This window comes from Aulonocara sp. 'chitande type north' Nkhata Bay, linkage group LG20 (assembly GCF_057382095.1).
Source record: "Aulonocara sp. 'chitande type north' Nkhata Bay isolate Kocher_YH1m ecotype deep benthic linkage group LG20, A_spYH_male_GT1.1, whole genome shotgun sequence".
NCBI lineage: Eukaryota > Metazoa > Chordata > Actinopteri > Cichliformes > Cichlidae > Aulonocara > Aulonocara sp. 'chitande type north' Nkhata Bay.
The window spans coordinates 32,469,042-32,496,048 of NC_141363.1; the positions used below are offsets into that span (position 1 = coordinate 32,469,042).

A 27,007-nucleotide genomic window follows, 5' to 3' on the forward strand; every position below is an offset into this window, starting at 1 on the left:
GAAAGGACACTTTTAAAGGTCACTTAGAGTCCACGCCTCAGCAGCATAGAGTTACTTTGACTGCAGGTGAAGGAACAACAGCTTATTAGCCAATGTTGGTCATAATGTTTGGCTCATCGCCGTATATCTTTAATACTAACATTATTTTTGTTTTATTCTTCACCACTGCTGAGATGCACGATACTACTCTACTACTCCTCTTGACTCATACTGTTGTACATTCATTTTCTGTACAATCCAACCAGAGCAGTTGAGGTCACAACATCATCTAGTGATAGCCTGTATGAGGAGTAATTTGATTAATTTAGAGAGGTATTCCTTTAACCCCAGTTTCAGAACGACTTGTTTCCACCTGACTGAGCGAGGTAAATGTGTGTGTTGAACAGAGCAGTGTTGCACTTTTTCCAATGAGGGACTCCCACGCCTGGCAATACAATAAATTGATTCTATTATGGTTTTCTCCAGGTGCTGACAGATGATTTTAGTGGGAAAGTATCACATTTTTGATTGTTGGCCTGTGATAAAATTCCCCTAAGAGCTTCTTTTACTGATGTCTAAGGCTGGAGCTGTTTTGGCCAACCTTTTTTCTAACTCGCTTGATTTGAAACACCCTGAAAAATTAGGACTTTCACAGAAACGTGTACAAATGATAATCATAATTAAATCTGTTCCTATGTTCTTTTCTTTAGAGATGATCTTGTGCAGGTTGGGGTTGGGCCTGGTAATCACACCCTCACAGTGAGAACAGTTAATGTAGGACTCACACTCCTTGCAGTTTGGGACAGCGAAAACATGGGTGTGGCAGACTATGTTCCAATTCCAGTGGGACATGCTATTCATATGGATGATGCCAAAAAACTGATGGTGGGAGATGTGGTCTGCTTCCACATCCAGTTAACCAATCCCAGTGGTAAGAGATTTACACGTTAAAATGTCACAAATGCTGTCATAAAATAATAAAAAGCACAACAAAACATTGTGAAAGTTAATAAAATGTCTGTTAAATTTGGCACAATTTTACAGTCTAGATAAGTATTTCTTATGTTTTCTGATTGCTTTTCATTGACTTTCCATAAGGACAAAGTACTTTTTATTAGGGGTGGGTTTTTATAATCGATTTATCGATTAAAATCGATTCTGACTTGGATAACGTGAAATCGATTCATTAAAATCCTGAATCGATTTTTTTAATATAAATTTATTTTGCCCGAAATGACAGACTCTCAGGTGAAATCTCACAAAATTTCAACAACCACCAAACATCTAAGACAGTAAATGCGAGCAGGAACACTGATTCTGCACAAAGACTTAAACACACAGCGCGACCCGCGGATCAGAATCAGTGAGATGTGACTTTCTCACCCGACGGCACGGACACGGTCGGGGCTGAAAGCCGACAGCTCGCTGACTCTGATGTGTCGGCGGATCCGCGCTTTGTGTTTACGCCCTTTTTGCACCGATTCTAAAGCTGTTAGTTTTATCTCTCTCCAAACAATAAAAATAAAACTGACTGAACCAGCAGCAAAAGAAGATCCAAACTACGCTTCACATAAACATCGTCATGAATTCCCTCTGACTTTTACTGTTTTGCTTCCACCACGATAAAATCACACTTCATGCACAGCTCTCTCTCTCTCTTTCTCTCTGTACTGTTTTCTTCGTTATTCGCTTGTTTGTTACGCACAAGTCTACCGTTGTTTACAGCGCTGTCGGCCGCTGTTTTTTTTTCGTTTACATACTTCTGAAAATCAAACCTAATTTCTGCCGTTCAATACTGAACAAATTTAAACTTTTTAAAATTATACAAAATGCAAAACGCTCAGCCGTGTCTCTAATAAAACCGCTGTAACGTCAGAGGTAACGTTCATATGTTCATTAATGGTTTTCTTTCGTTTTTGATGTACTGCAGAGTATTTTTATAAAATCCCAGGCCAGGAAAATCTTCATGTTTTTCTGTGTTTTATCCTCAGCTACTTTGACACGAAGGCATCTGTGTGATGATTTGATAAAATCTTGCGTGTGTCAACTTCCTTTTTATAGATACAAAAATATGTCAATTTACTGATCTGAATTATAATATTTCTGACTGTCAAAATTTCCCATATTCAAATCGAATTGAATCGAATTGTGGATCGAATCGATTTGGGACCTTGTGAATCAGAATCGAATCGATTCTAGAAATCAGTGACGATACCCAGCCCTACTTTTTATGTCACAAAAATAACTAAAGGAGTACCAATTTACGTGAATTTAAGTGTACTGTACATATTTTAAAAGCACAATATTATCTTTGCCTTCTCTGTAGGTGCTCATGGCACTTGGAGCTCCACTGCAGATGGTGTTCTTCAGGTGGACCCTAAAACTGGAGCTGCTGTAGCTAGAGACTCTGGGACAGCTACTGTGTACTATGAGATACCTGGTATTTTGAAAACATACAGAGAGGTATGTTACTTATAGTGCAGCTTGGTATGTGGTTTAGCCATGGCTTTAATGAATGTGCACTAATAAACAGAATTCTAATTATGCATGCAGTACCATTTTGATCTTTCTCTGCTCTTTATACATTTGTTCCTCTACTAGTGCAGAATATTGCAGGAATCCTCTAGACATGTATCATAACAAAAATTAAAAACAAGTGGATTGCATATCCATCATCACTTCCACAACACTTAATTTATGCATAATGTGTGCGCATGAAATGCTGTTGTTAGGATTCTTGTACACGGTGCGTGGAAAGGATTAATTGGCTCTCTGGATGTTGCTGTTCTTTAAATCATGCTCCTTCCCCCTGAATGTGACCACAATTTTTAATGAATATTTGCTTTTAGAGCAGTTAAAATGTTTTTATGTTGGCTATCTATCTTAAACAGAAAAGAGCTCACATGCATTTTAAAAGGAACTGAATTAAGATGTTGTTTTTTTTTGTTTTTTTTATCAGTGTGAGAAAGTCTTTGAAACAAGTGGGTGGAATGTTATATTCAGCACTCAGCTGTGTTTTAATTAGTTTGCTTCCCCGACGGTTTGATTTGATTGATGTAAACGGTTACTAGTGAATGCAAATTTCAGTGTGATTATTCCATGTACACACTTATATCTTCCTTGGATTTTCCTTTAGCTGTTGTGTCTTTCTCTATGCCTCTGTAGGTAGTAGTGGAAACTCCTACACGGACAGCAGCTATGGCACAGGCTACACCAGTCAGGAATGGCAAGGAGACAAAGGTTCTCCTGACAACCAAAGAAAGAGGAACCAACCTCATTGGTATTGAACTCATATTTAGTTTTTTGTTTTTGTTTAAATGTTTATTTGTGTGTTTTAGAAGAAATGTTATAGGAATTTATTACTTTCACACAGCCATGCTAGCTCTTTCACCCAATAATCACGTTATAGTGCAGATATGGAAGCTGTGTAAATCATCTCTATATGAGAAACCATTTTAGCAGACATCCCAAATATCAAAACTTTCTGTTATTGTTGTTTTTGGATTTTTTTCCCCCCTTATATAAATGTAAAGATTCATGAAGTCTTATTTTTATTTTTTTTAATAACAAATTTCTTGTTCTATTGTGTCCTAAACTACAGGAACCTGTTCCTCTAACCAGATTGAAGCTATTTCACAGCTGCAGCCAGAAACATCTGTAAACTGCCATCTCAGCTTTACCAGCGACATTGTCGATTTCTCTGCTAATGACGTCTTTAAAACGCACGTCACCTTTGACCCCAGCATTGGTAAGAGAGGCCCCCCCCCCTTAAATTAAAAGATACTTTTAAAACATAACCTCCCTCCCCACTACATAGGTTATTATTTTTTATTTTTTATGTGTATGGTGTGCAAAGGGGGTAGGAAAGTACTGTTTACAAGGGCATAATCAATACCTGCATTGCCCATACAACGAATTTAGCAGGGGCTATAAAAGTTGTCCGGGTGATGTATTGAACCGAGCAGACGCCCTGTTGCCTGAAATCACTGGTCTAATTGTGTTTGGGATTTTGGGACTTCTCCCTAGTTGCTGGCTTATGTACAATGGGATCCACAGTGTGTTCATGAGGTTGTAACCATTCAGCTGAATTTTAAAGGGTTTCTAATAGAACTATGTGATTGTGAAGTGATACTTTCTCAGATATTCAGAGTTTAAAGGGGAAAAATACATATTTCTTGTATGTACCTGGCATCTTTTTTGTAACCAAAGTTATATCAGGGCTCACATGCATGGTGGTATTCATGATCAGGTCTTGTACCAAATGTACACATTAGTAATTTATCTCTAACCATCACCTTTACTTGTGTCCAATGCCTCAGGCTTCTACACATGCTCCATGACCTTGCAGCCCATCACTGACCAGCAGACCCGCGTGCTCAGCGTATCCATGACCAACCTGCTGGTGAAGGCAGGCCTGGAGGGCAGTACTTTCTCTGGGGTACAAGTCAGTGCCAGACTGCCAATTGAGCCAGGCCTGTACTCAGACCAGACTGAGCTGCTGCTCTCAAACTTACACCCATCAGCTGAACTCACAGTCTATGGCCCTACTGCAGCCCTGTCCAATGTGGAGGTACAATATGTTTTTAAAGCTAAATAATGCTATTCTAATTTAATTCTCCGTGTTTTAGTGAACTTAAGATATGATGTTTAGAAGCATGCATCACTTTGTGGTATCTTTAGGTGGCGTCTACTTCTCCCAACATTGTTGTCCAAGAGAAGGAGGTACACCATAACTTCCCCAGTTTCTCAAAGTACACCGTCAGTGCTGTGGACCCCCATTTAGCAGTTTCTGCTTCCATTTCTATAAGCAGCACTTCCTCCGACCAGAATCTCGTCATCCCAGTCACTTTGATTCACGTAGCTGATCCCAATGCTGCAATTCAAGGTCAGATATTAACAGTGCAAATGAGAATCCACAGAACCTAAAGCCAAACTTGTCGTTTTACTTTAAGTGTATTTTATGTGTAATGTTGCAGGAAATGTAGCTGGGTTGTTTCACAATGTATTATTATAAATGTGAAGCTACTCATAGTTCATCGTAAATGATTCACATTGTTTAATCTTATATTTTCAATACATATCATCATTTTGTTCAATGACAGAAAATGCACATCTCAATGTACAGTGCTTAACAGTTTGTTGTTGTTTTTTTACCCTTCAATTGAACAGAAAATAGAAATGTGGCCATAATGTAAAAAAAACCTTCTGTATTGAGGTAATTAGCTGTTTAAATGGGTTACTGCTAAGTAATCAATGCCAGCCACGTAACCAGCCCTGCCATCTGTGGGAAATGAGGACACTGACATGGCATATTTTTAGTAACCATCTTTCCATTCAGGTATCAGACATCACCAGTGTTGTAACAACATCATTATCCTTTCTGCCGTAGCTAATATGTTGAGTGTGTTGTGTGATTTCAGCATTTCAAATGGGCTTGTTATCTCAAACGCCTCTCTCTCTCTCTCAGCAGCTGCTTCTCCAGTTGGTTATATGGAGGGGGGCCACTCCTTCCACAGCTTCATAAACTCCTACCAGATGATGTTCTGCACCCTGTTCGCTCTGCTGGCTGGTACAGCTATCCTCATAATCGGTGGGTTGCCTTATTCTTGTTGGAATTACTAAGCCTTACATAATTGGAGGACCTGTTAGATCACATTTTAAAGAACTGCACTCTAGTTTGTTTTCTGTCATCAAAGTAATATTTTTATGTACCTGGAGTGTACCAAAATCGTACTTTTCGACAGCTGTTCACAGACCAAACCATAAGTATTTGGACAGTTACTTTTTTAGGGAGTGGGAATCGATTTCTGTGCACATTCTCATGCACAAAAATACTACAAAATATGCATTTTAGTAGGTTTAAAAATTGCTGTTTGAATTGTAACCCATGTAAAAGACATCACAGGTACAAGTGCCAATTAAAATGTCATTGAGTATTTTGTGGAAAACTTTTGCACTCCTCGACTGTCTCAACTTACACTTTAATGCGTTTCTTTAGATCCACCCTCAGCTCCAGCTTGTTGTGGGGGTAACCCTGCTTGGAGTCAGCTCTTCATTTAGGTTGAGGCACATTGGAATGTTTTAATATTTACTGATGAATCAAAGCTATTCCAAGTGCTCAGCCTAGAAAGCTCTTAGGATGTTTCATCATTCAGCGATCCCAAAAGTACAGCCGAAGCAACCAATTAGTTTTGATTTGACTCAATCACTGCACACAGAATGCTCCTGTGCACCTCTACAGTCCTGTTGCCTCTGTCAGCCTTGAAATCAATAAGGCAACCATAACGGATGCACCACCTTCTCTGACAGATGAGGTGTCATGCTTTGAGTTTATCCCCCTTTTTTTTTCTTTTCCCCTTTTCTTCTACACTACAGTCTATCATTTTGAGGCAGGATCATTTTACCAACTAGGCTTTTCTATTTGTGAAGCTCGCCATCAGTTTGAGGGTATGGTCATGAAGTTGTACTATGACCACTGACAGGGAAACGGGTCATGATTACGTAGGTGTAGTCCAGTCTCTAAAATGATTTGTCCTTCCTGTGGAAGTCGCATCAATTCTCAAATATCAATCAACTTCGAGCCACAAGGGAGTCTTCTGTGAATGAGACAGAACCACAGCCCAAAGAACATTAACTAGGAAAATGTCCAAATACTTTTGAATAACTGTTTGTGCCCTGAGGGGTGCATCTCACATGAAACCCTTTCAATACTGACGTCTTAAACAAAATTAAAGTTGAGACTTTGCATCTTTTTAATGCGGTACTTCTTTGTCAAAATTAATTATGCTAAAAGCACAGAGCCTGAAGGAAAGTTACAGTACTCATTATCCAGACTGTGTACAAGCAAGGTTTTTCCACTGTTACTGGAACATCCATTAAAGCTATTAACATGTTTTGTATTTTAAAATTTTAACTCCTTCAAACACAAGCTGATGCATCAGTGTATTGCAGTGGTACAAGTTCTTTCACAGTGAAGTACTTCTTTAACTTGACAGTCAGTTATCAGTGGTGGTCATAATTTAAAGCACCTAAAGTTGTAATACTATGTTTTGTGGCTAAGAGTTTTTATATAGGAAGGTCAACAAACACTCATGTTTTTAAATGTATCCCCCCCGGGCAGTCCTCCACTCGGTGTTCACGCCAAGGGAACGAACTTATCATCCTGCTTTCATCCAGAGGACACCGTCGTCACCAGTCTCAGGTAGGGCAATGTCACTGTGACTTTACCCAAACAGCGATTTGTAAATAGATGAGAACATACATTCATGAGAATATACAGCTTGATCAAAAAGCTGACTGTGCCTAAAAAGCAGAAAGATATCGGATTTTAATTTGGCTACTGTCCCCTTCAAAGTAGCCCCCTTATGCAGCTTTACACAGCTCCCCACATTATCTGAAGTTGGCATCTTAGTGTGGACTATTGTTTGGGCTCTGGGTGATAGCTCTCTCTCTCTCTCTCTCTCTCTCTCCCCCCCCCCCCCCCCCCCCCCCCAAAAAACATGGACACCGGAGGTCCATTTAAAATTGGCAATGATGGTATTTCTAACAATATATGAGGAAAAAATAATTTTCCAATGAACTGCTGTCACTGATGAGATGCGTCTTAATTTGTACTGTGAAATTATTGAAATGAGGTGCCATTGGCAGCAGCAGTGCTATAGTGCAATAGTAGTAACTCAGAATAAGTGAAATATAAGCATAAAAGTAGCCTAGGTAGTGTTTTCCCTGGAAATTTGTTAGTATAAGACAACTAAACATGTTAGATTAACAACAGCTAAAGTGATTTTACAGTGTAACTCTTCCAGAAGTGCACAATATGTTCCAACTTGAGTCAAAGCTTTTTAACCAGTTGAGTAATTGATTACTTTTCAGTTGGACATGATCAGCTGTTAGTATTTCCCTCCCCCTTAGCCTGGTTGTACTGATGTCACCTCAACATGTTATAAAGATCATTTGGATGTGAACCTAAAGCATAAATTATTTATCATTCTACAGACTCATTTGTCTTGAAGGAAGCTGGAGTGTTGATATAAGATGTATGTGTTAGCGTGTCAAATTCTGCTGGTTAAATGACATTTAAACTATGTAGTGTTTTCTAGATTGCTTTTATTTACTAATAACTTCTAACAGACTTCTTCCACTTGTGGTTTGTGTCACACAGAGTGGTTGTGCCATTTGGCTCTTGATGCCTTGTTTACACTCTTTATTTAACATTTCTCTCTTCAGGTTTAGACTCACCATTATCAAATTCTTTCAACCGCACGTTACCCGGAACCAGCCTGAACAGCAGCCCCAGGTACCGGCTCTATTCCCCAGACTACAAGTCCTGATGAAGCCGGCTGCTTAGTCTCTCCTCCTTAAAATGAAAACACCCCAGGCCATTAAAGTGTAGAGAATGTGCCTCTGTCCCTCAGGATGAATGCTGTGGGGAGGTGACAGCAAAATCTCAGTATCTTTGTTTTGAAATGTTGGTACAGATGCATAAATGAAACAATTTCTACCGTGGAAGATCAGTTAAAAGGCGATGCAAGATTATTATAGGGCTGTTTTCCAGTTTTCTTGTGTGTTTGCTTATGTGTGTGGAAGTAAATATAAATTATATGTGTGTGCACAATTCTACATATCCTGTATGTATTTTTGTGGTTTGCCATGAAAATAGCTTTTTATACAAAACCACTTCATTGACTGACACCCAGTGAGGAGCGCACTTAAAAACTTTTAGTTTATGCTCATAATTCTTTTTCTTTTTGTTTGCTTGGCTACTAAATTGAAGTGTAAAATGCAGTAACTCAGGATAAACCACATTCTCTTATAAGACAGAAATCAACTGTTAGTTTGAAAATATTTATTTTTTACGAGCAGATGTTGTTCTCTGTAATGTTGTAGTGTATACATTTTGAGGAAAAGTGCCGTCCACTGAATCCATCCACAAAGATAATGAACCCTTTAAATGTGCATATTACTGACCGTGAAAAGGTTGGACTACTTCTGTTTTAGGGCATTTTGGGGGGAGTTTGATTTTTCCCATTTTTCAATATTACTGATTTTCGAGCCACAATGCATCCAGCTTCTGTCTGATTCATTAATGTGAAACGGCAACGAAATGTGAACTGTCATTTAGTTTTTATCCCAGTGTTGCTTGATTGCAAAAAGCACTCAAATGTGACCAGGTCTCATTTCTGAAAATGTAATGCTTCTGTTTATTCCTACAGCCCATTTATCCTGAACAAGATTACTGTAGCATTGTTGAATTGCTTGAACATTTGATGTGTGATTTTTGTTTTAAATGCCATATTTTTGTATGTGAAGAAAAAAAAAATTAACGACCAGGAATTGTATTTATGCTAGCCATCTGGGTTTGTTTGTTTTTTTTTTTTCCAGATCCATGCCTTACTGTCACATCTGACCTGCATTTAGCACATGATGCAGTTATGAATTTGTGTGAATATACTCTCCTCTTTGCTGATTAAAGTTTTTACTTTTTCTGTTCACTGTTGTCAGAATTATTCATCAAAAACCTTTTGTGAATTTCTCTTCTTTCCACATGCTGTCAGTTTAGTATAATTGTGGCAGATGCAAAGACTTACAGAAAGCATTGTCTTCTTTGAATAATTCAAAATGCAGAAAACTAGAAACATCGATTCTGTCACTCACATTTGGCAATTTTGCAACTCGCTGTGGATTTCTGCATCGGCGTTTCATTAATGTGCTCATTAATACATTTTGTTTTCCTCTTTGTTGCTTTTTGATGACATGACGTTCTTATCCTTTTCAGTGTTGTTGAAGTTGCATATTTTTAACTTCTCAGTAAATTGTAAACTACTTGAACACGATTAGTTTTGCAAAACATCAATAGCAGTAGAAGGAAAGAAAGGAGGACGATTTTTGCATTAGCAACGGTTGACTTCCCACGTATCCAAAGGCCAGCACGCTCTATACACGCATTCGCCTTATTTCACACAAACAGACGGGGGGGTGAGGTGGGGCGTCTTTCTCCTGGGCTCCCTCAGGACATGTAAAGGTCTGTGGCCACTGATCAAATATCTCCCATCTGTCTGTAACACTGCTCTGGGCTGCCGTGGTGGGACTCGGTCACCTGGCTTATTTGTATGCCCTCAGCAGCCGCCTGCATGTCAGCAAATGCAAACCCAAATAGGTGAGCAGAGCAGACCGTGCACCACAGGATCGTTTGTAAAGCAGCAGAACATCAGTCGTGGCACACATACACTACAATCCAAAAAGTAGCTCTTAGGGGTTTTCACTTTGTCGACATGTGCACTTTTTAGTAATTTACGACTTCATCTTATTTAGGACTGCAGCTAACGAGCCTGACAGCAGTTTTGATTAAATGCCTTGTGTAAGTAAATGCCTTGTAAATAAAAAAATGGTAAAATCATGATGATGTATAATAAGGAAAGGCACACAATTCTTACATTTAAGAACTGAAGGCACATTTCTGACATTGTGGATTATTGGACAGGGGGATGAAGGATGACATGCAAAGGGATGGAGAGACAGAGGAGGATGCTAGGGATAGGGTGAGATGGAAGCAGATGATCTTCTGTGGTGACCCCTAAAGGAAGCAACAGAAAGAAGAAGAAAAGATTATTTTTCTGATGCTCTGTTAATTAAATCATTTCAGCTCCAGTGTTGTTGTTAGGCTAGTCTCAGGGCTCAGTGGAAACCATATTGTGAGACATAAACCCTCACCAATGTAAACTGCTGCACAAGAAGAAGAATCCTGAGTGGGACTTATTCAGCTCCAGCTATAGTCTTTGCATTATTTCCCCCACGCTCCTTATTTCTCAAAGGGGGTGTTAGACAGACAAAGCCTCAACTCATGCCTGAGAGCTGTTTATGAGAAAGCTCAGGAACACCAGCTGCTGTGGCCACAACGGGGGCTCGTGGGTATGCTTAAGATGTTAGCTGCCTTAGAAAAAGGAAACATTTAACCGGTGTGTTGTGTAAGCAAACCCACCAACCTTTGACTGCCTTGCCACTTCAATAACTGCTTTCAGGAGGCACTGGTAGCAGTTGTTATTTTGCTGTCTGCTTCAGTTAAAATTCATTGAGATTCAAAAGCGGCAGTGAACGTCTCTTAAATTACTCCCATCAACAGGTAGTTGCATGTGGCTGTACAGTATATTTATGGCTTATTAAGGCAGTCTTCCGTGGATAAATGACACTCAATTTATTTTCGCCATTAAGGGACACAGGTTGTGGAAAAACTGCCTATCAGGCTGTTGTGTCTCGGGTGAAGCAAAACCGCCACTGTTCCAGATGTGTCACTGTGCTGGAGGTGGAGAGGATCAATGATGTGGTACTGAATGAGACCTGACAAGAATGATAAGGCAGCTCCCACATGTTTTCAAGACTGTGTGTGAAGATCTCTTTTAAAAGGGACGTCAGAGGCTGATGGACCTCATGACAGTATTGGTAGTTAATAGTCTTTTTTTTTTTCCATATCTGTATAATGGATGTAAATACATTGCCGATGCATTTCCTAAGCAACACTGCGGCAGTATGACGAGAGAAGTGCTGAAGTTCAATTTTCAGGATTCATATAAAATCACTCAGGCTAATCAACTCGCTCTGTATTATTACTGTTTTGAACTATTGCAGAAGCACCATTCAGAAAACTCCCCATTTGGTTCATGCATTTATGATTTTAATTATATATTTCGTGCAATATGAGATCAGTGAGTAAATCGCTCTAACACCTACTACGCTTCCTCTCGTGTGCCATTTCAGATCCATCACACAAATGCACATCTATATGAGGTGGTTGTCGGCTCAGTAGAGACTATTTTGTATTCTCTTGGAGGGAAAAAGGAAATGTTTTCCACTCTGCTGGTGAGATTATTGGGGTCTTTCTTTCATCGCAGCTGGTAAATGTTTTGTAGGGCTGAACCTAGAGGCTTCGGGTTGGGTTTGTTTAGGGGCAAATATACTGTATGAGCGATTTCAGAAAATAAATCTCACTGGCTGCCACCCACATTGGCAACGCCGTATGACTGGTCAGCCAGAGGAAGAAAGGAGCCAGCCCAAGAGCATAATACTGACAGACAGTGCGTATGTGGTTGCTGGCATTTGCTTATCCACAAAACAGGAGTTCCAGTACACTCAACTTGGAGTTGAAGGTATGGCTAATTGAGCTGTGTGGTTTGATAGTGTAATTGTGGACAAAGTATAAAGGAATCAAATTTTTATGTTTGGGATTTTTGTGGGATTCTTTTTATCCCCACTTTCTGCCTTTAAAACACAGGGTCACTTGAAGAGCAGCTTCATCATTGCTGGATGGGCTTCAGTGACTTGCTAAAAGGCAATTTAATTTGTCTAAAAGACACTGGCTTGAGGGGACCTGTAAATGGATAGTAAAATGGCAGTTTTGGTGAGATACATTTTTACCTGAAGGCATTATGTGCCATCACAGAGAAATGCTTCAGAAGTAAGAAATAAAGCAAGGCATTGCGCAGCGCTGACATGTGACATTAGCCTGCGACATTCAGCTGTTAATAGCTGTATACGGTATATCCTTCTGGGTGGCATTTCAAGGCTCGTGCTGCTCTCCTTGGCCTCCTGCCATGTGGATAAGGAAGCCACAGGGAAAAACCTAATGTACTCCATCTGTACTGCATGTCCTTAAACTGCTTCCCACTGCTCCTGGTTTGAATGAATTTGCTGATGCTCTGTCTCCACATTAAAACAAGTTATCTCAGATGATCCAAGTGCAGCCGTCAGGTGGTGCAGCATAAAGGTAAAGCCCTCAGTTTCTTGGATGACGCACTCTCCATTTGCACTGTAACTGTATCCACGAACGCAGCATCTCAACTGGAGCTTTGAAAAATTGATCAAAAGAAAATGAGAGACGGGAGTTATGAGAGAGTTGGAGCAGCAGAGTTTCTGACAACTAAAGTGTGAGTGTGCATGTTGCTTTGATTCTTTTTCTCTTAAAAAAAAAAATCCAGCAATGGGGGAATGGTTACAAGAGCAAACTGCCATCTTCCTCTCAGTTCCTATACACACGTGTTTGTAAAACCAGATCCTGCAGAGTACCCATTGTGCTCAATTCCAACTCCCATTTTATTCTTGGACTCTTCTACAGTAGCTTTGCATACTGTTGATTTGCAGTTGAAAGTCATTTTTATTCATCTTCTTGCAGGGCATCAGTTTATTATCTGTGTGCATCAAGTTGATCCACCCTTTCCTCGTGCCTTAACCCAACTTTCTTCTGAGCCCTGAGACACCATATTAACAATATCCACACTTATTAACACCACAAGGAGCCAACAGTAGGAAAAAAACACTCCGAGGTAGGCTAGAGCCCAAGCTTTTGGTTCCTGGGGATAGCTTCCAGATATCTGCCCTCATTATTTGAAACTTTGATCATGCTTAATATGAGCATCTGCCATTAGAGCAGTATATATAGGACAGGAATCAGTTCTTAGACATCGACATCTAAAAGTCTGTGCTTTAAAAGCAGGATGTGACGAACAAATGAGGTGAAACTTAAGCATCGACCTCTGTCATCAGAGTCGGGTGCTGCAGTTTGCTCTTGGCCTTCTCTGGGACACCTCGTGTTTAATATACAGCCCCCTGTCCCAAATGCACAGAACACATCAGTCATTTCTGTTTCAAAAACTAATGTATGCTGCTGCTAACGCGATCATTTCATTAGAGGGGAATATAGCCTGCTGGAGAAAATGGCAATACACAAACAGCATAGTAAACAACTCTGCAGGGAAGACGCAGCAGCACTCTGTGTCTACCAGACTGTGTTACAGCGCAAAACACAGTCGCAACAAAGTTCTGCCTAATCAAAAATTGATCAAAATGCGTGCGGCTCTTTGCAATATGAATCCTTGTCGGAGAGAACAGACGATGCGTGTGTTGTCTGCCTGCCTGGAGAAGAGAAGAGGACGTGCACAGGAAATAGATCCGCTGAAATGGAAAAGGGTGGGAAAAATTAAGCTCCTGACAAACTCAACAGTCATTTACCCCCCTGCATTAGGCCAAAAGTAATTACAGCTGCCTGCGAGCGGTAGATTCATAAAACTTGAAAACCCCGCCCACTCCGTCAGCCAAGCGTCTGTTTACGAAAAGTCACGGGAACGGCATGGAGCGAGAGGGACCTAATAGAAAATGTCATACCGCGTTGCCAACAGGGGAATGAGCACACTTTAGAGAGCCAGCCGGGATCCTCACGGTGAAGTCTGTCACATGCGGGTGAATGATATGTTGAAGCCTGCTTGACATTCCCAGCCTTGATATGTGAGTAGTTTCTAGTTTCGTGGCAGTGGGACTTGGAAACGCGTGTAGCCGGGAGTATTTCTGATTCGGATTATTATCACCCTCATCGTTTTTTTGTTTGTTAAAAAAAAACAAAACAAAACAATGACAAGGCGTAAAAGGCGCAACGCACTGAATTGTTGCGCCTAAACCCGAGCCTGGACTATAGAGGACCATCTCCCCGGCTTCTGCGCTACGACAGGGAACGCAGGAGAAAAACGGCAGTTGGAGCGACATGGAAAGCCCAACGGAGAACCCTACTAGGGCTGCGGAATATTTGAAGGAGCTTAATAAAATAATCGAGACACAGCAGGAGTTGCTGGAGAGGCAGAGGGGGAGGATAGAGGAACTGGAGCAGCAAGTGTCCGACTTATGCTCGGAGAACGCCTGTCTGAAGGAGCAGTACCAGCGGCACCTGGCAACCTGCAGGCTGCTGCAGGGCAGCAACAGCCTCTCCACGCTGGGAGCCATAAAGGAGCACGCCACGCAGGAAAAGTAAGTCACAACGGCATCTTATGTTGTTTCTGTCAAAGTTAAATTAATGCCGTAGAGCTGCGTTTGCTCATTTAGTCTTTAAAAAAGTTCTAAATGTGAGTGAAGTAATTAATGCTAAATGAGAGCCAAAGTGCGCGGAGCCACATTCATGGCACACAGTTACACGGAGCTGCTGCTTTGGGAATCAACGGTCTCCTTTTATTAACGTTGCTGATGGGTTGGTGACCATACTAGCCATCATCGTTATGTGTCTGTTGGTCAAATAAACAGCAGATAAATCTTAAAAATTGCACAGCAATTGTCAGTTACACACTCAGAGGTCTGCAGATCTAGTGCAGATAACATGCTGTACACAAACATGATCATGGTTCTGTGCACTTGAGAAAACCCCCTTTTCTGGTTCTTTTGGATTAAAAATTAGAGTTTTAAACTTGCAGAATATCGTTTGAACTCATTTAAAAGATCACTTGAAGGAGGGTTTCATGTGCGTAGACAAACACGTATCCTCCAAATATCCTTGATATGAGAAACCAGTAGTTGCAGTCTTTGGGAAACATCACACATATGCTACTTTGGATGAATCTGTTATGCAATAATAGTTTAGGACAGACCCAAAGGGTTAAGCCCCAGGCAGAGCAGAGGAGGTAGGATAGTTGTGGGGCATTTGTATTAGCAGTCTGTCTTACCCTCCCTGTACCATTTCTGTGTTGAATTTCACTCCCTGTTGGCTGTATCTCCAAAATGCTTGCAGACGTTTAACTCAGTTTTGACGCTCTGCAGGATCATGTGATTGTGCTTGACCTTCATCTCCAGGGGCATGTTAGTGTCATGAAGATCACTGGCAGCAAATCAATACTGATGACTCATGGACTGTATGTCTTTGCCAGCTGATAAAGCCAGACTCATGAGATTGGGACATTGTAACACTGACCTTTAGTGAGCCCCATCTATAAATCTCACGTGGGTATTCTAGCTGATTTCGCTGGGAAAAAGCCTGTCACCATCTCATTCTGTACTGTCAGTGTCTGAACACTATTTGAGTCCAGTTGTGGTAGACTGGCACAAAGGTTACAGAGGAGCCCCTGATTAACCCAGTGAACTTGATAAAATATGGCAGCTGTTAATAATGTAAAGTGGGGTTTATGGAGGATGCAGGATTAAAAATGCCACTTAAGTGCAGTGAGTAATTTAAGGAATGCAGATGCCTTAAGCAAGACTAATTCTAAGATCTGCAAAGGTCATTTTAGCAAAGAGAAGATGGGATTTAAATAGCATATGCTTGGAAATTAAACTGTCTAGGCATGCTTCCCCCCGTGTTACAAGGTCAGGGACAGTGGTAACAGTCGGCAAGAAAAATAGGCCCATATATTTCTACTGAGTAACTTGTTTCTCTGAGGAATTCCCACTTTGGGAGTGTTCTCCTGTTTCGCCATATCTGTGCATAAGGAGTGAGCAGCTTTCGTAAGGCTAGGAGATGTGCTGATACCACTTGGTGCTTTGGTATTACCCATGCCAAGAGACAGCAGTCCTTGTCTGTAGGTTAGATGAGCCACAGTTATGGTATGTATACACGCATATTGTTTTTGTTTTTTTTGTTTTTAAATTGATCAAAGATCTACCAAAAGGTATCTACTTTTTCAAAAATTTACCTGCAAAATATTAAGATTGCGGTCAGCCTTACCTGTACTTTGTTTATAGAAAATTAGGATGTTGACATGCTTGTTAACACAAAGTATTTAGATGGCTTTTAGTTTAGCACATTAATCCTAGCCATGCAAAACTAACATCTAATTTGTAATGGGTTGGTTTTTGGTTTTTTTTGTTTTTTTTTGTATATGTCACCAATTATTGTACTAATATTCCCATCTTTTGACACATCTAAGAAGCTCATTTTCCATCAAAAATCCTTCTGGGCTGCTCAGCAGAGAGCGCTCATTTTGCTACTTGTATCTGCAGTTTCCTTTTCTATTTTTACCACCCAGCGCTTGTCATTGAGTCACAACAAATACTGGCCGATGAAAGGCAGCTGTAAGACTTGTATGATTACCCCCATTCTAGGCACACAACATTTCCACTCGTTTCTTTCTTCAGGAGGAGCTGCCTCCTATCTCAGAAACATGCATGCTGATGCCCCCTGTGATCACAATGAGCTTTTAAAACACTTCAGTGCAAATCAAACATCACATGCCCGAATATCAAAATTATCTGCAAACAGCAGATGATAATGTTGTTTAAACACACGCACGTCAGACCTTTTGGCTCTTTGTCCTGAAAATCATCCTTCGGATGAGGCAAAGCATGCCCCCGCCCCACCCCCATGTCAACGCAGTCTTTTGTCCTTTTTTTTCTTTTTTACATTATGCCGGGAATGTAGACAAAGCTTTCTTTGCTGTGTCAGGCATGTCCTCTTTCCTCTTACTGTGGTAGTTGTCATTCCGGTTACGTAATGAGGAAGTGACTAGCATTAAAAGTACAGTAAAAAGGAAAGCGAATACCTTACCAGAAAAACAAGTAATTCCCAAAACTAGGCCAGTTGTCTGTGTGAAAAGTCTCCTCTTGAGGAATAGATTGACCCTCTGATATTCTCCTTTATTTCTTGGAAATAAAGGAGAATATTAAGCATGAACTAACTAGAGCACCAACTCATGACTATATACTGGATATAAACTCCAAGAGATGCTTATTTTAACTTAGAATAACAGTCTGCCTGGTTTTTGTTTGAAGATGTCAAAAATCTGACTACATCTAAGTCTCACTAATTAATACCTTTTTTTAAAAATTGCTTTTATTTAACCAAAAGCAACGTTTTTAAACATTTCTCTATAGTAATTTAATATGACTGTCTGATCACCTTTTTTTTGTCACGAAGACAACGAGTGGTTTCGTTGAGTTTTGTCTTTCTCAGGAAGGCAAAGCCTGAAATTCAATGGTAGAGATAAACTTTTTTTTTTTTTTTAAGATTATGATCACTACCTTTGTAAAACTCCACCCAGCCCCATGTGCATCATTGTTTTTACTTTTTTAAAATTGATTGCGAAGCATTACAGGCAACAACATGTTTTTGTCATGCACTGGTAAATGTTGACAGTTTGTCTCTGTACGTTTCAGACTAACTGGAAGAAAATGTCACTATAGGTGTTATGTATTAGACAGTTATTCAAATGAATGGATACTTGAAAAACTGGCACTTCATTTGCCTATTTAAGCATAAAATGTCATGCAACTTCCATCACAGAAAAATCGTGTTGATTTAAGTACTTGGGGAATGGAATTTATATGATTAGAGCTGCATGAAGTCAGTTTCTTAAAAATATTTAATAGTAATTTTCTGTGAGTCCAAAATATTAATCTGAACACTTACAGCCAACACTGTAAAAACCTAGCAATGGTTTTATTCATGGAGTGAACCAGAGATTTCCAGAATCCCCTCTGTGTAAAATGTTGACTTTAATATATTAGATTTGTTGTTATTTGTTCTTAAACAAGTGTAGTTAACACATATTTAACCAGATAAGGGCTCAATTGCATATTTTAAATGCAAAATTTCAGAAAACTGGATGTAATTAGTTGACTGGGATTTATAATGTTGTCTTTTCCCCAATTTACATGTGGTGTGTGATTCACCATGCTGTGGAAAGATGTTGGATATAGATATATGTTCCTGTGAGACTAGAAAAGTAACTGCTGAGCTCATGCTGTGTGTTAAACTTTTTATTAGGAAGGGGGAAAAAGCATGGTGGGGGTTGGGGGCATGGTCACGTGATGCATTATGACATTGTTTTGCTCATTTCTTTCTTGAGATTAAAGCCATTACCTCTAACTCTTCCTGCTAAATGTACCAATATGTAGGGATGGGTATCGTTTAGGTTTTATCCGATACCGGTGCCAAATCGGTACTTTTGATACGGTGCAGGTGCTTAAACAGTGCTCGAATCGGTGCTTAAAGAATGGAGAACACAAACTTTGTCCAAAAACCTCTTTTGTTTTTATTTTTAGCAGTCTCTTTTTTTTCTGCAAAATGATAAGCACCATCCAGCCCCACGCACGGGGCGATCCGCGCTAACTCGCTAATGGAGATTTACCACACCCGCAGTAGATGTGCTTGAAGCACTTGTTGCAGGCTGCTGAGTTTGCATCTTTTGCTGTGAAGTACAGTCAGACTTTTGACCGCTTCGCCTTGGGCATTTTTAATCTGTAGCTCTGCTCTAAGAGAACGTACGTACCTGGGCCCACCTACTATCCTTGGAAAGGTTAAATTATTGGCTAGAATCCAAAGTGTATGACATCTCAGGAAAAAAACAAAACACCGAAATAAAGCACCGAAATGTGCGCTGGTTACTACCATTTATGTCAGAACCATTATGGCACCGGATACCCATCCCTACCAATATGTAGCGGATTTAGTGTTACTTCATTTTGCTCTCATTACAGGTCAAAATATAGTTTTTAGTTCCTGATTGTCTGCTGCAGCCAGCATGCCTTTTTCTTGTTAGATAGTGATCTTGAATAGAGTCTGTGATGTTTGTTCATACTGTATATGGGAAGCGCTGAGCTATGCTGGCAGGTTCAATTGTTGCTGGCTGAAGATGACATCTGTAAGTCACTTCAAGAGGGCCATGAAGAGAGAAACAAAAACACAACCACTGTAAAACAGCTGTGGGACTACAAGTCAAAGAAAAGGGGAAAAAGTCTACTGAATGACGCATTACCTTGCTTACTGGTGTCTCTGGTTGGCTATAAACAGACGGGTTTTCCCTCTGTGTTGTTTTTACATTTTTTTCTCTTTGTCCTCTTTTGGACACAACACAGAGAGAGCAGGAAATATGATGTGAAACTGATAGTGGAACCTGTGGTGAAGAGTCAACCTATTTATCAGTGAACTCTACAGAAAAGGTTCTTGTAACATTGTCAGTCAGGTTCTCAGGATGGACAGCCACTGCCAAGGTATATATAAAAAAAAAATCTTCCCAGTTTGCACAGACCCTGTTATTTTATAAACTTGTCCACCTGGGTGACTACATAGTGGCTTAGAAAGACTAACAGAATAGGAATTATTCCCAGTCAGTGTCGGTGTGTGGCATTCAGGTGAGAGTTAACAGTCACATACATATTATGTTACTTCTGGCTCTATGGTTGCCTGCCTTGTCAGCCCTTTAGTTCAACAGTATTTATGCTGACCATATAGTTTCTTTCCTAATGGAGTTTGTTTTTAACAGCCCTCTATAGTTTCTTGTATTCCTTGTACTCACAGTGGAATTAAGTTACACGTATTTCAAGACAGCGTTGCAAGTTTTCGCTGCACGCATTAATGATAAGTGGTTACATGTGCAGTTATGTTGAGACTGTGGCAGCTTTTCGGCCACGTGTCCCAGGTCAGTCTCAGAAGCGATTAAAACAATTACAGCCACAAATTAAACCTTTAATGAAACCTTTTCAGTGTTTGCGAAAAAATGTTTTTCCATGCGTGATGCAGTAGAAGCTGCTGTTTTAATCAGAGTGGATCCACTGTGATCCGAATAGGTCCTCTGGGGTTTGGGGGTAGAATACTGTTTGCGATTACTTTCATTTCTTATCTCTGAGCTGGTGGATGCGTCTGCCAGGCCACATTTAGCATTCAGACTTTGTCCCAGGCCCAGATAGCCAACCGAGTGTAAACAAAATTTGTGATGCTGATGTGATTGCTGGTGTGATAACTTCAACTGTAGATGACAAACAGCTGATATGTCATTTCTGAAACTCTTCTTCTTCTTTTTTTTTCACTCAGCCTTTGAGTTTTTAGTTTTCCAAAGTGTATTAAAGAGATATTTGAATGTAGATGTTTTGGTTATTCTATGTTTGGAAATCTGATGTAATTATGCACTGAAACAACAGTGGAAAATTCCGAGTCATGTTAGAGATTTGAGTTCAGCGACTGTGGGAGAAGACTTTGTTAATAAATTTTATTTTTTTTTTAATTCCAGGCAGTCTTTGAAAATGAAGAGCATAAAGAAGCATATGTGCTCTTGAGTGATCAATTATTAATCAATAACACAAGAAATTATTTCAAACACCAGTGCTCAAACAAGACTTCTGAATGCTGGTGAATGAGCAGCAAAGCTCTTGAGTTGCTGATGATGTGCAGTGCTAGGCTTGGTTACTTGCCAAGACACAGACTGCATAGTTTCTGTAGGGCTGTGAGAACAAGAAGAACATTTTTAGGCAGGCAGTGCATTTTCAGTATATGTTTTATAGATTCATTTACTGTCATTTCATATATTCAGCAGCTGGTAAACTGTGCTTTGGAGCAAATGTTTGACAGTTAAAGCAGTTGGATATTTCATTTTCTTTTTAAAATGCATTTGAGATTTGGCTTTTCTTTAATAAATGTTCAACAACAAAATCTGAACCATTCCTATCTTGTAAAAAATGGAGTCCCAGACAGTTTGACTAACCAGAGTCACTATTTTATGACTCCTCTTGGTTGCACTTATCAAACACGGTAACGTGAGCATAAGAAACAATGAATGAGAGAGGTAAATGACTCAAGTGGCAAAGGCCTGATAACAAGCCATTCATTTGATTCGGGTGTGTGGGAACAAGGATGCATCTAAAAGCTGCAGGACGGTAGCTCTCGAGGACCGGGATTGGGCACCCCTGGTTTAGATAGACAAATTGTTTTGTGCGTTGTGTTGTGATACCGCTACATATCTTTGTGGTAAGCTATTATGAGTTGCTCCGTGAGATTCATACCTAAATAAGGAACTTGCATTTCAATTTCTAAAGCTTTGGTTTTTTTATTATTTAATTTATCTCATTATATTGCAGATCTAGTGCTTGGAACCAAGCCTGTTAGTACTCATAGGAATTAGTGTCGTCAATTGAATCAATAGATACTCAAGTACTTGATAAATGTCCTTTCAGGTAGCTGATTTTGGTCAGTACTGTTGTTCACTGTCATCTGTGGTTTTGTATTGCTTTCTGTGTGGGTTACAGATGTTATGTCTTGGCTTCTTTGCTGTAATTTGCTGCCTAAGAACAACTTAGTTGCCCTTCCTAAGCCCCCTCTGTTGAGCTTGTCGACTGGAAATTGGCAGGTTCATAAATAGTTCACCCCATGCCACTGTAACGGCTTTAGCATGTGTTTTGGGACCACATGGCTGGAAAGAATAGCATAATGGAGAAAGCTGCTTCTTGTGGCTGGTGGTGTCCACTCATTTACCCGGTGATCTGCTGAACAATCAGTGTGCCAAACCAAATTTACGAGCACATGGGCTCCCATTCTCCAGCAAAGCCCCCTCTAATGAAATGCCCCTACTAGATTAATGTCTACACAGGGATGATTTGCATCCAGACCCACCTATAAATTTCAGGCAATGGCCAAAGAGAATTTGAAACTTGCACTCAAAATCAACTGCAGGCTGCCTTTAGGTGTAATAGACTGTCCCTCCTCAGTGTGACTGCAGTCTTGCTGGAAGGAAGCCAGGCACTGCTGACCTCTGGTTCCCCCAATCAGGCCTATCACGACACTGTTACAGTTGTTTTGTGTCCTTTGTTCTTGCTAGTTGTCTCATAAGATAGGATAATTATGGCCATAATGAACACTGTTACCTCATGGGGTTACAAGTAAAGCCTTCACCAAAAAACCGTTTATGTTTAAATCACCAAACTCAGCTGGATTTAACTTGCAAGTAAAGTCTTGATATCAATTCCTGTGGGATTTGAGAGTAATGATGTCAGTGGACTAGATAAGGCTAGTATGGCGCCATTTGACATGCGTTTCAGAAACCACAATGATTGGATTGTGACTGAGCGTCGATTCAGTGAATGAAATGAGTGAAAACAAGGATGCCTGAAAGTCAAGTTGTGTGGCTTGTTTGCATTGCGCTTAAATGATTTATGATCGGGAACTTCAGGGATAAACCAATAGATCTGACTAAGGTGTGTTGATGGACATCGAAGCTTAAGTAAACACGTATGGTTAAAGTGTTAGAGTCATATAAACCTAACTTCTCATGTGTTTTTCTCTTTTTTGGGGGGGGGGGTGTCTTTTTAATAATTTAATCTAACTCACTGCTGATGGTAGTGTATGAGTAGTGAGGTATATCAATTGTCTCACCTTGCTCTGAGTAGGAAAGAAAGAACACATGCTGTTTTCTCAAAGCGCCGAACAGCTTTTGCAGATACAGTATTGTTTGGCCTATTCTTGCTGTTGGCCGTGAAATGAAAATGATACAGTGCTGTTTTTATGGTGTTGTAGGTGCCGAAATGCAAAAATATATGGGTCATTTTAGCCAATTGCTAGGCAGTTGCTAGGCAACGTGATGACGTTATAATATATCATGTGCAATTCAAGTTTTGTGGCAATAAATGAGATGTTGTTGTGATGAAATAAAAAAGAACAGTGTGCTTGCATGAGGTGTTATAAAACCTAAAAACGGGTTATTTTAACATGTTGCTGTGTGATTGCATGACATCATAATATCTGATACCTATGAGAACCTTCAGGGGCCCAAGATGTACTTATTGGCCAGGTTTGGTTGCTCAGCCCCTGATGCTGTAGTAGGATTTGGCAGACAAAGGAAGAAACTCACAATTAGATATTGTGCGTATTATAGTACCATACTGCATATGATGTAATGGAGCACTGAGCTCACGATTCACAAGTAGCACATTACAATGACAAGATTTTTTTTCTGTGTTCTCATAGTTGGTTATTTTCAGAAAAAAGCAAACAAAAAACTGTTCATGGAGACAAAAACAGCTTTTTGCTAGAAAGTTACAATATTATGTTTACTCAAAATGTACTAAATGAGTCTCATCTTTTTCATTTTTGTCAGTTTTGTGTTAAAGAAGATTTATGGATGATAAAATGTTCTCTTCTCTGTTTATTCCCTGATGTTTTTGCTTTCTTTATTATTGCAAACTGTGATCAGCACTGAAACAGCACACTTGTAGCGGCCACAAGGCCAAAGTATAGTTGCCTGTTCATTCTTTATTTCTTCACAGTTGAACCAATTATCTACCTCACAGCTGTCAAAACCAGCTGATGCAGCAGCTGAATCGAAGGCAATTTGTAGCATAGTACCTGTGGAGAGCTGTTTGAAATGCTGCCACTAGTTTTCTGCCATGTGTGTGTGTGTGTGTGTGTGTGTGTGTGTGCAAAGCTGACAAGGTGGAGGCTGAGTCAACAGTTAAACACAGATGAGGAGCTACTGCTTACACACACTCTTCTTAGTCACCATGGATAGATGTCAACACAGGCCTTGTTACAGCTGGCTGGGCTGAATTTTCTGTTGCGAGTACTTAACTGGTTTGTGTATTTAAGTTTGCTGATGGTTACTTGCTGGTTTAACAGGTTCAATTGCTTCCACTCAGGTGTTGGCTTGCGGTATGTGCATTTCAGATGCTTGTAGATGGAGTGCACTTCTTCTCTTGTTCTTTATAACCTCAGACTTTGCAAGAGACTCTGAGGGCTCACCCAAATCCGAGCAATATGTTCAGGAATGCAGCATGAGTAAGAGTGAGATCCCCCTGTATCCAGCTCACTTTGTTAGGTCAGGTGTTTAAGACCACTTGGATTCAAAGTGGGAGGAAAAAACCAGTGCGCCTTTTTAACATGCTCAAGAGCTTTAAATGTCTGGAAACAAAAGTCTAATATTATTTAGATGCTATTGTAATCTCGCTGATTGTGTTTATGTTTGAAACACGACCATCCAAAAAGTTGAGAGGCTGTTTATATACGAAGAAACACAAAATTAAATTTTAATTTATAAACCATTTAAAGCCTACGGCTCAGTTTCCCAGACATGAATTATACCTAGTTGTAGATCATAAACTTTTCTTTGAATGTTTTTTTTAAAAATTTTAAATTTACTGGTTAGATTTGGTCTGGGACTGCAGTTAATCCATGTCTGGTAAACATGCTGATTATGTTATTTTGAACATTGCATAGAGAGCTATTTTGAATCTGATGCCAGCAATCAGGGACAACATTGTTAGTTTAATTAAAGTATTTACATGATTAGTTATAAAAAGAGACTCCCTGAGGGATCGTCTTCTGCGAAAAAGTGAAATATTGTTGGTTCAAAGTGTTTGACAATATAGTACTAAAGTCAGATTGCAAAGAATTTGGGAATTCCCTTTAAAGAGGCAGAGAATCCACATCTCTGGATGAAATGGACAAAGAACTAATATTGAATGGCCCTGCTATTTGGGCCCTTAGGTATGACTTTATTAAAAATAGACATTTTCCTGTTGTGGAAATGTGTTGCTGCATCCAGAAATAATGTAGTTTAAAATTTTACCATGCGAAGAAACATAAACTATGTCCGCTTACTCCTCTGGACCAGAGCTCAACTGTCCCGTGGTCTTGCAAAACAAAATTTGGACACTTTGTCCACAAAGCTAAGGAGCACAGGGAACATCCAGCAGAGTGTCTGAAATGGGGACATCACTGAGCTTTTTCTTTCTTAAGCAGAGTTTTTTGTCATGCCATATGTAGTTTTTTCTCATACACAGTATAAAAGATGGACATAGCTACTAATGTCACCTGTTGGTATTTGAAGTCCCATTTTGAGCATTTCCAGCGCAGCCAAAAAAAAAAGAATGTGAAAAGCAGGTGTGTTTTTTTTTTTTTTTTTTTTTTTTAAACTGCATGCTCATTGGCTAACTACTAACGATTCTTAAAGTCATTAGGAAAGCGTTTATAGCAGCGGTCTCCAACCTTCTTTGCACCACGGACCGGTTTATGCCCGACAATATTTTCACGGACCGGCCTTTATAGTGTCGCGGATAAATGCAACAAAATAAAACCGGTACCGGTACCGAAAAAAAGATTTAATCATAACACACATGAAAAGACCCAGGAAAACAGAGTTAACGATAAAAACGATAACACTAAAAACCCTGAAAACCATACATTTCACAGCCGAGCCTCAACTCTCGCGGCCCGGTACCAAACGACTCACGGACCGGTACCGGTCCGTGGCCCGGGGGTTGGGGACCGCCGGTTTATAGAGTCAGAAAACTGCTCTCCTATTTACTACTTCTGATGTTTTACAGATATTTAACTAACCAGGTGGGATTAACTTGGCTGTCTGACAATCATGGTAACTATGTAGGAATAAGGCCCCGGTCTCATAGGGCTAGAAAATGATCTGCGACCATCTGACAACCTCCTGTCATAAAGTAAAAGTGAATATTCCACAGCTGGTTGCAATTGGTTGCTAGAGGTTGATGGCAGTTGCTCAGAAAATGATTTGCGAAGTCTTAGTTAACACAGGTCTACAGACGGGTCAGTGATGTCCACAACCACTAGGGGAATAAACTTTAATTTCTCAAACCAGTTTACAAACCACTTCCTTGTGATTGCTTTTGTTCGCTAGCTAATCGCCGCGGTCATAGTTTTAATGGAGGCGACAGACTTGTCTGTGAAAGTGCATCACCTTCTGTACAACCAGTTTCACTCAGCAACATTATTGTACATGAAATGGACAACTTGCATATCTGTGAGGCCTTATTGATTCTTGACCAACATTCAAGGAAGACTGCTTAAATTAGCAAGGTGATGTCAAACCATATGCTGCACATATTTCAAGAGTAATGCTGCTTGGAAAAGAAAAACTACCTGAAAGAACCCATTGAAAATCTTTTTGCTCATTGTGAAAACAAAAAAAATTACAAAGAGTGTCTTGAACCTTTTGGGCAGCTAAAAAAAAACAGTCTTAAGCACAGATGGGAAAACTCTGACTGGTACTCCAGTGTAGATGATGAGAACTTAAAGTGGGCAAAAGAAGAATGGGGCTTTGTGCAGTTTTCTTGTACAAGTGTGTATGTGTGTACGAATGTGTGTTTGTGAAGAATTGCCACTTTCCTTTTATGCAGGAGCTGACAGCCTGTGGGGGTCATGCACCAGTAACTCCTCAGAGATACATAATTTGACAGCACCATGAGAAACAAACCACTACAGAGAGGACTCATTAGATCTGCTTAGCAAGACACATTTGTGCTTTTAATTAGCTGCTGATTAATACAGATCATTTAGGTCTCAGTAATATGGACACAAGAAGTGTGTATTGCACTGAGGAGCCTAAGACTTGATGAATGGCCTTAATTTATGTACTTGACTGGGGGAAAAAAAATGGGAAGTAGTAATAAAGACACACAAACAAGCATCTTACCAGAGAAGCAAGTGTAAAATCTACATCAAACATTAAAATGATGCATCTTGACTGCAGTGTTCTTTGAAAAGGAAACATCTTATAAA

The 27,007-nt window shown here is 39.9% G+C and overlaps 2 protein-coding genes across 6 annotated transcripts in view; both read left to right on the forward strand.

The window, feature by feature from the left end:
* The window catches only part of nup210 (nucleoporin 210), a 32,710-nt gene extending 23,240 nt beyond the window's left edge, over positions 1 to 9,470 (forward strand). Inside the window, exons 32-40 of one of the 4 annotated variants that reach the window (XM_086277361.1) lie at positions 690 to 910; positions 2,306 to 2,442; positions 3,145 to 3,259; positions 3,581 to 3,727; positions 4,299 to 4,549; positions 4,660 to 4,864; positions 5,447 to 5,569; positions 7,100 to 7,180; positions 8,206 to 9,470. In XM_086277361.1, the coding sequence (XP_086133487.1) occupies positions 690 to 910; positions 2,306 to 2,442; positions 3,145 to 3,259; positions 3,581 to 3,727; positions 4,299 to 4,549; positions 4,660 to 4,864; positions 5,447 to 5,569; positions 7,100 to 7,180; positions 8,206 to 8,309 (1,384 nt within the window). In that variant the 3' untranslated portion in view covers positions 8,310 to 9,470. Of the gene's footprint in view, positions 1 to 689; positions 911 to 2,305; positions 2,443 to 3,144; positions 3,260 to 3,580; positions 3,728 to 4,298; positions 4,550 to 4,659; positions 4,865 to 5,446; positions 5,570 to 7,099; positions 7,181 to 8,205 lie in introns of those variants that run through there. The other 3 variants (XM_086277362.1, XM_086277364.1, XM_086277363.1) reach the window with 3 other exon arrangements.
* A 4,597-nt stretch (positions 9,471 to 14,067) lies between these two features.
* Positions 14,068 to 27,007, forward strand: part of LOC147306016 (IQ motif and SEC7 domain-containing protein 1-like) — a 100,610-nt gene continuing 87,670 nt past the window's right edge. For both annotated transcript variants that reach the window (XM_086278651.1, XM_086278657.1), the window contains exon 1: positions 14,068 to 14,763. In XM_086278651.1, coding sequence (XP_086134777.1) covers positions 14,504 to 14,763 — 260 coding nt within the window. In that variant the 5' untranslated portion in view covers positions 14,068 to 14,503. The remainder of the gene's footprint in view (positions 14,764 to 27,007) is intronic.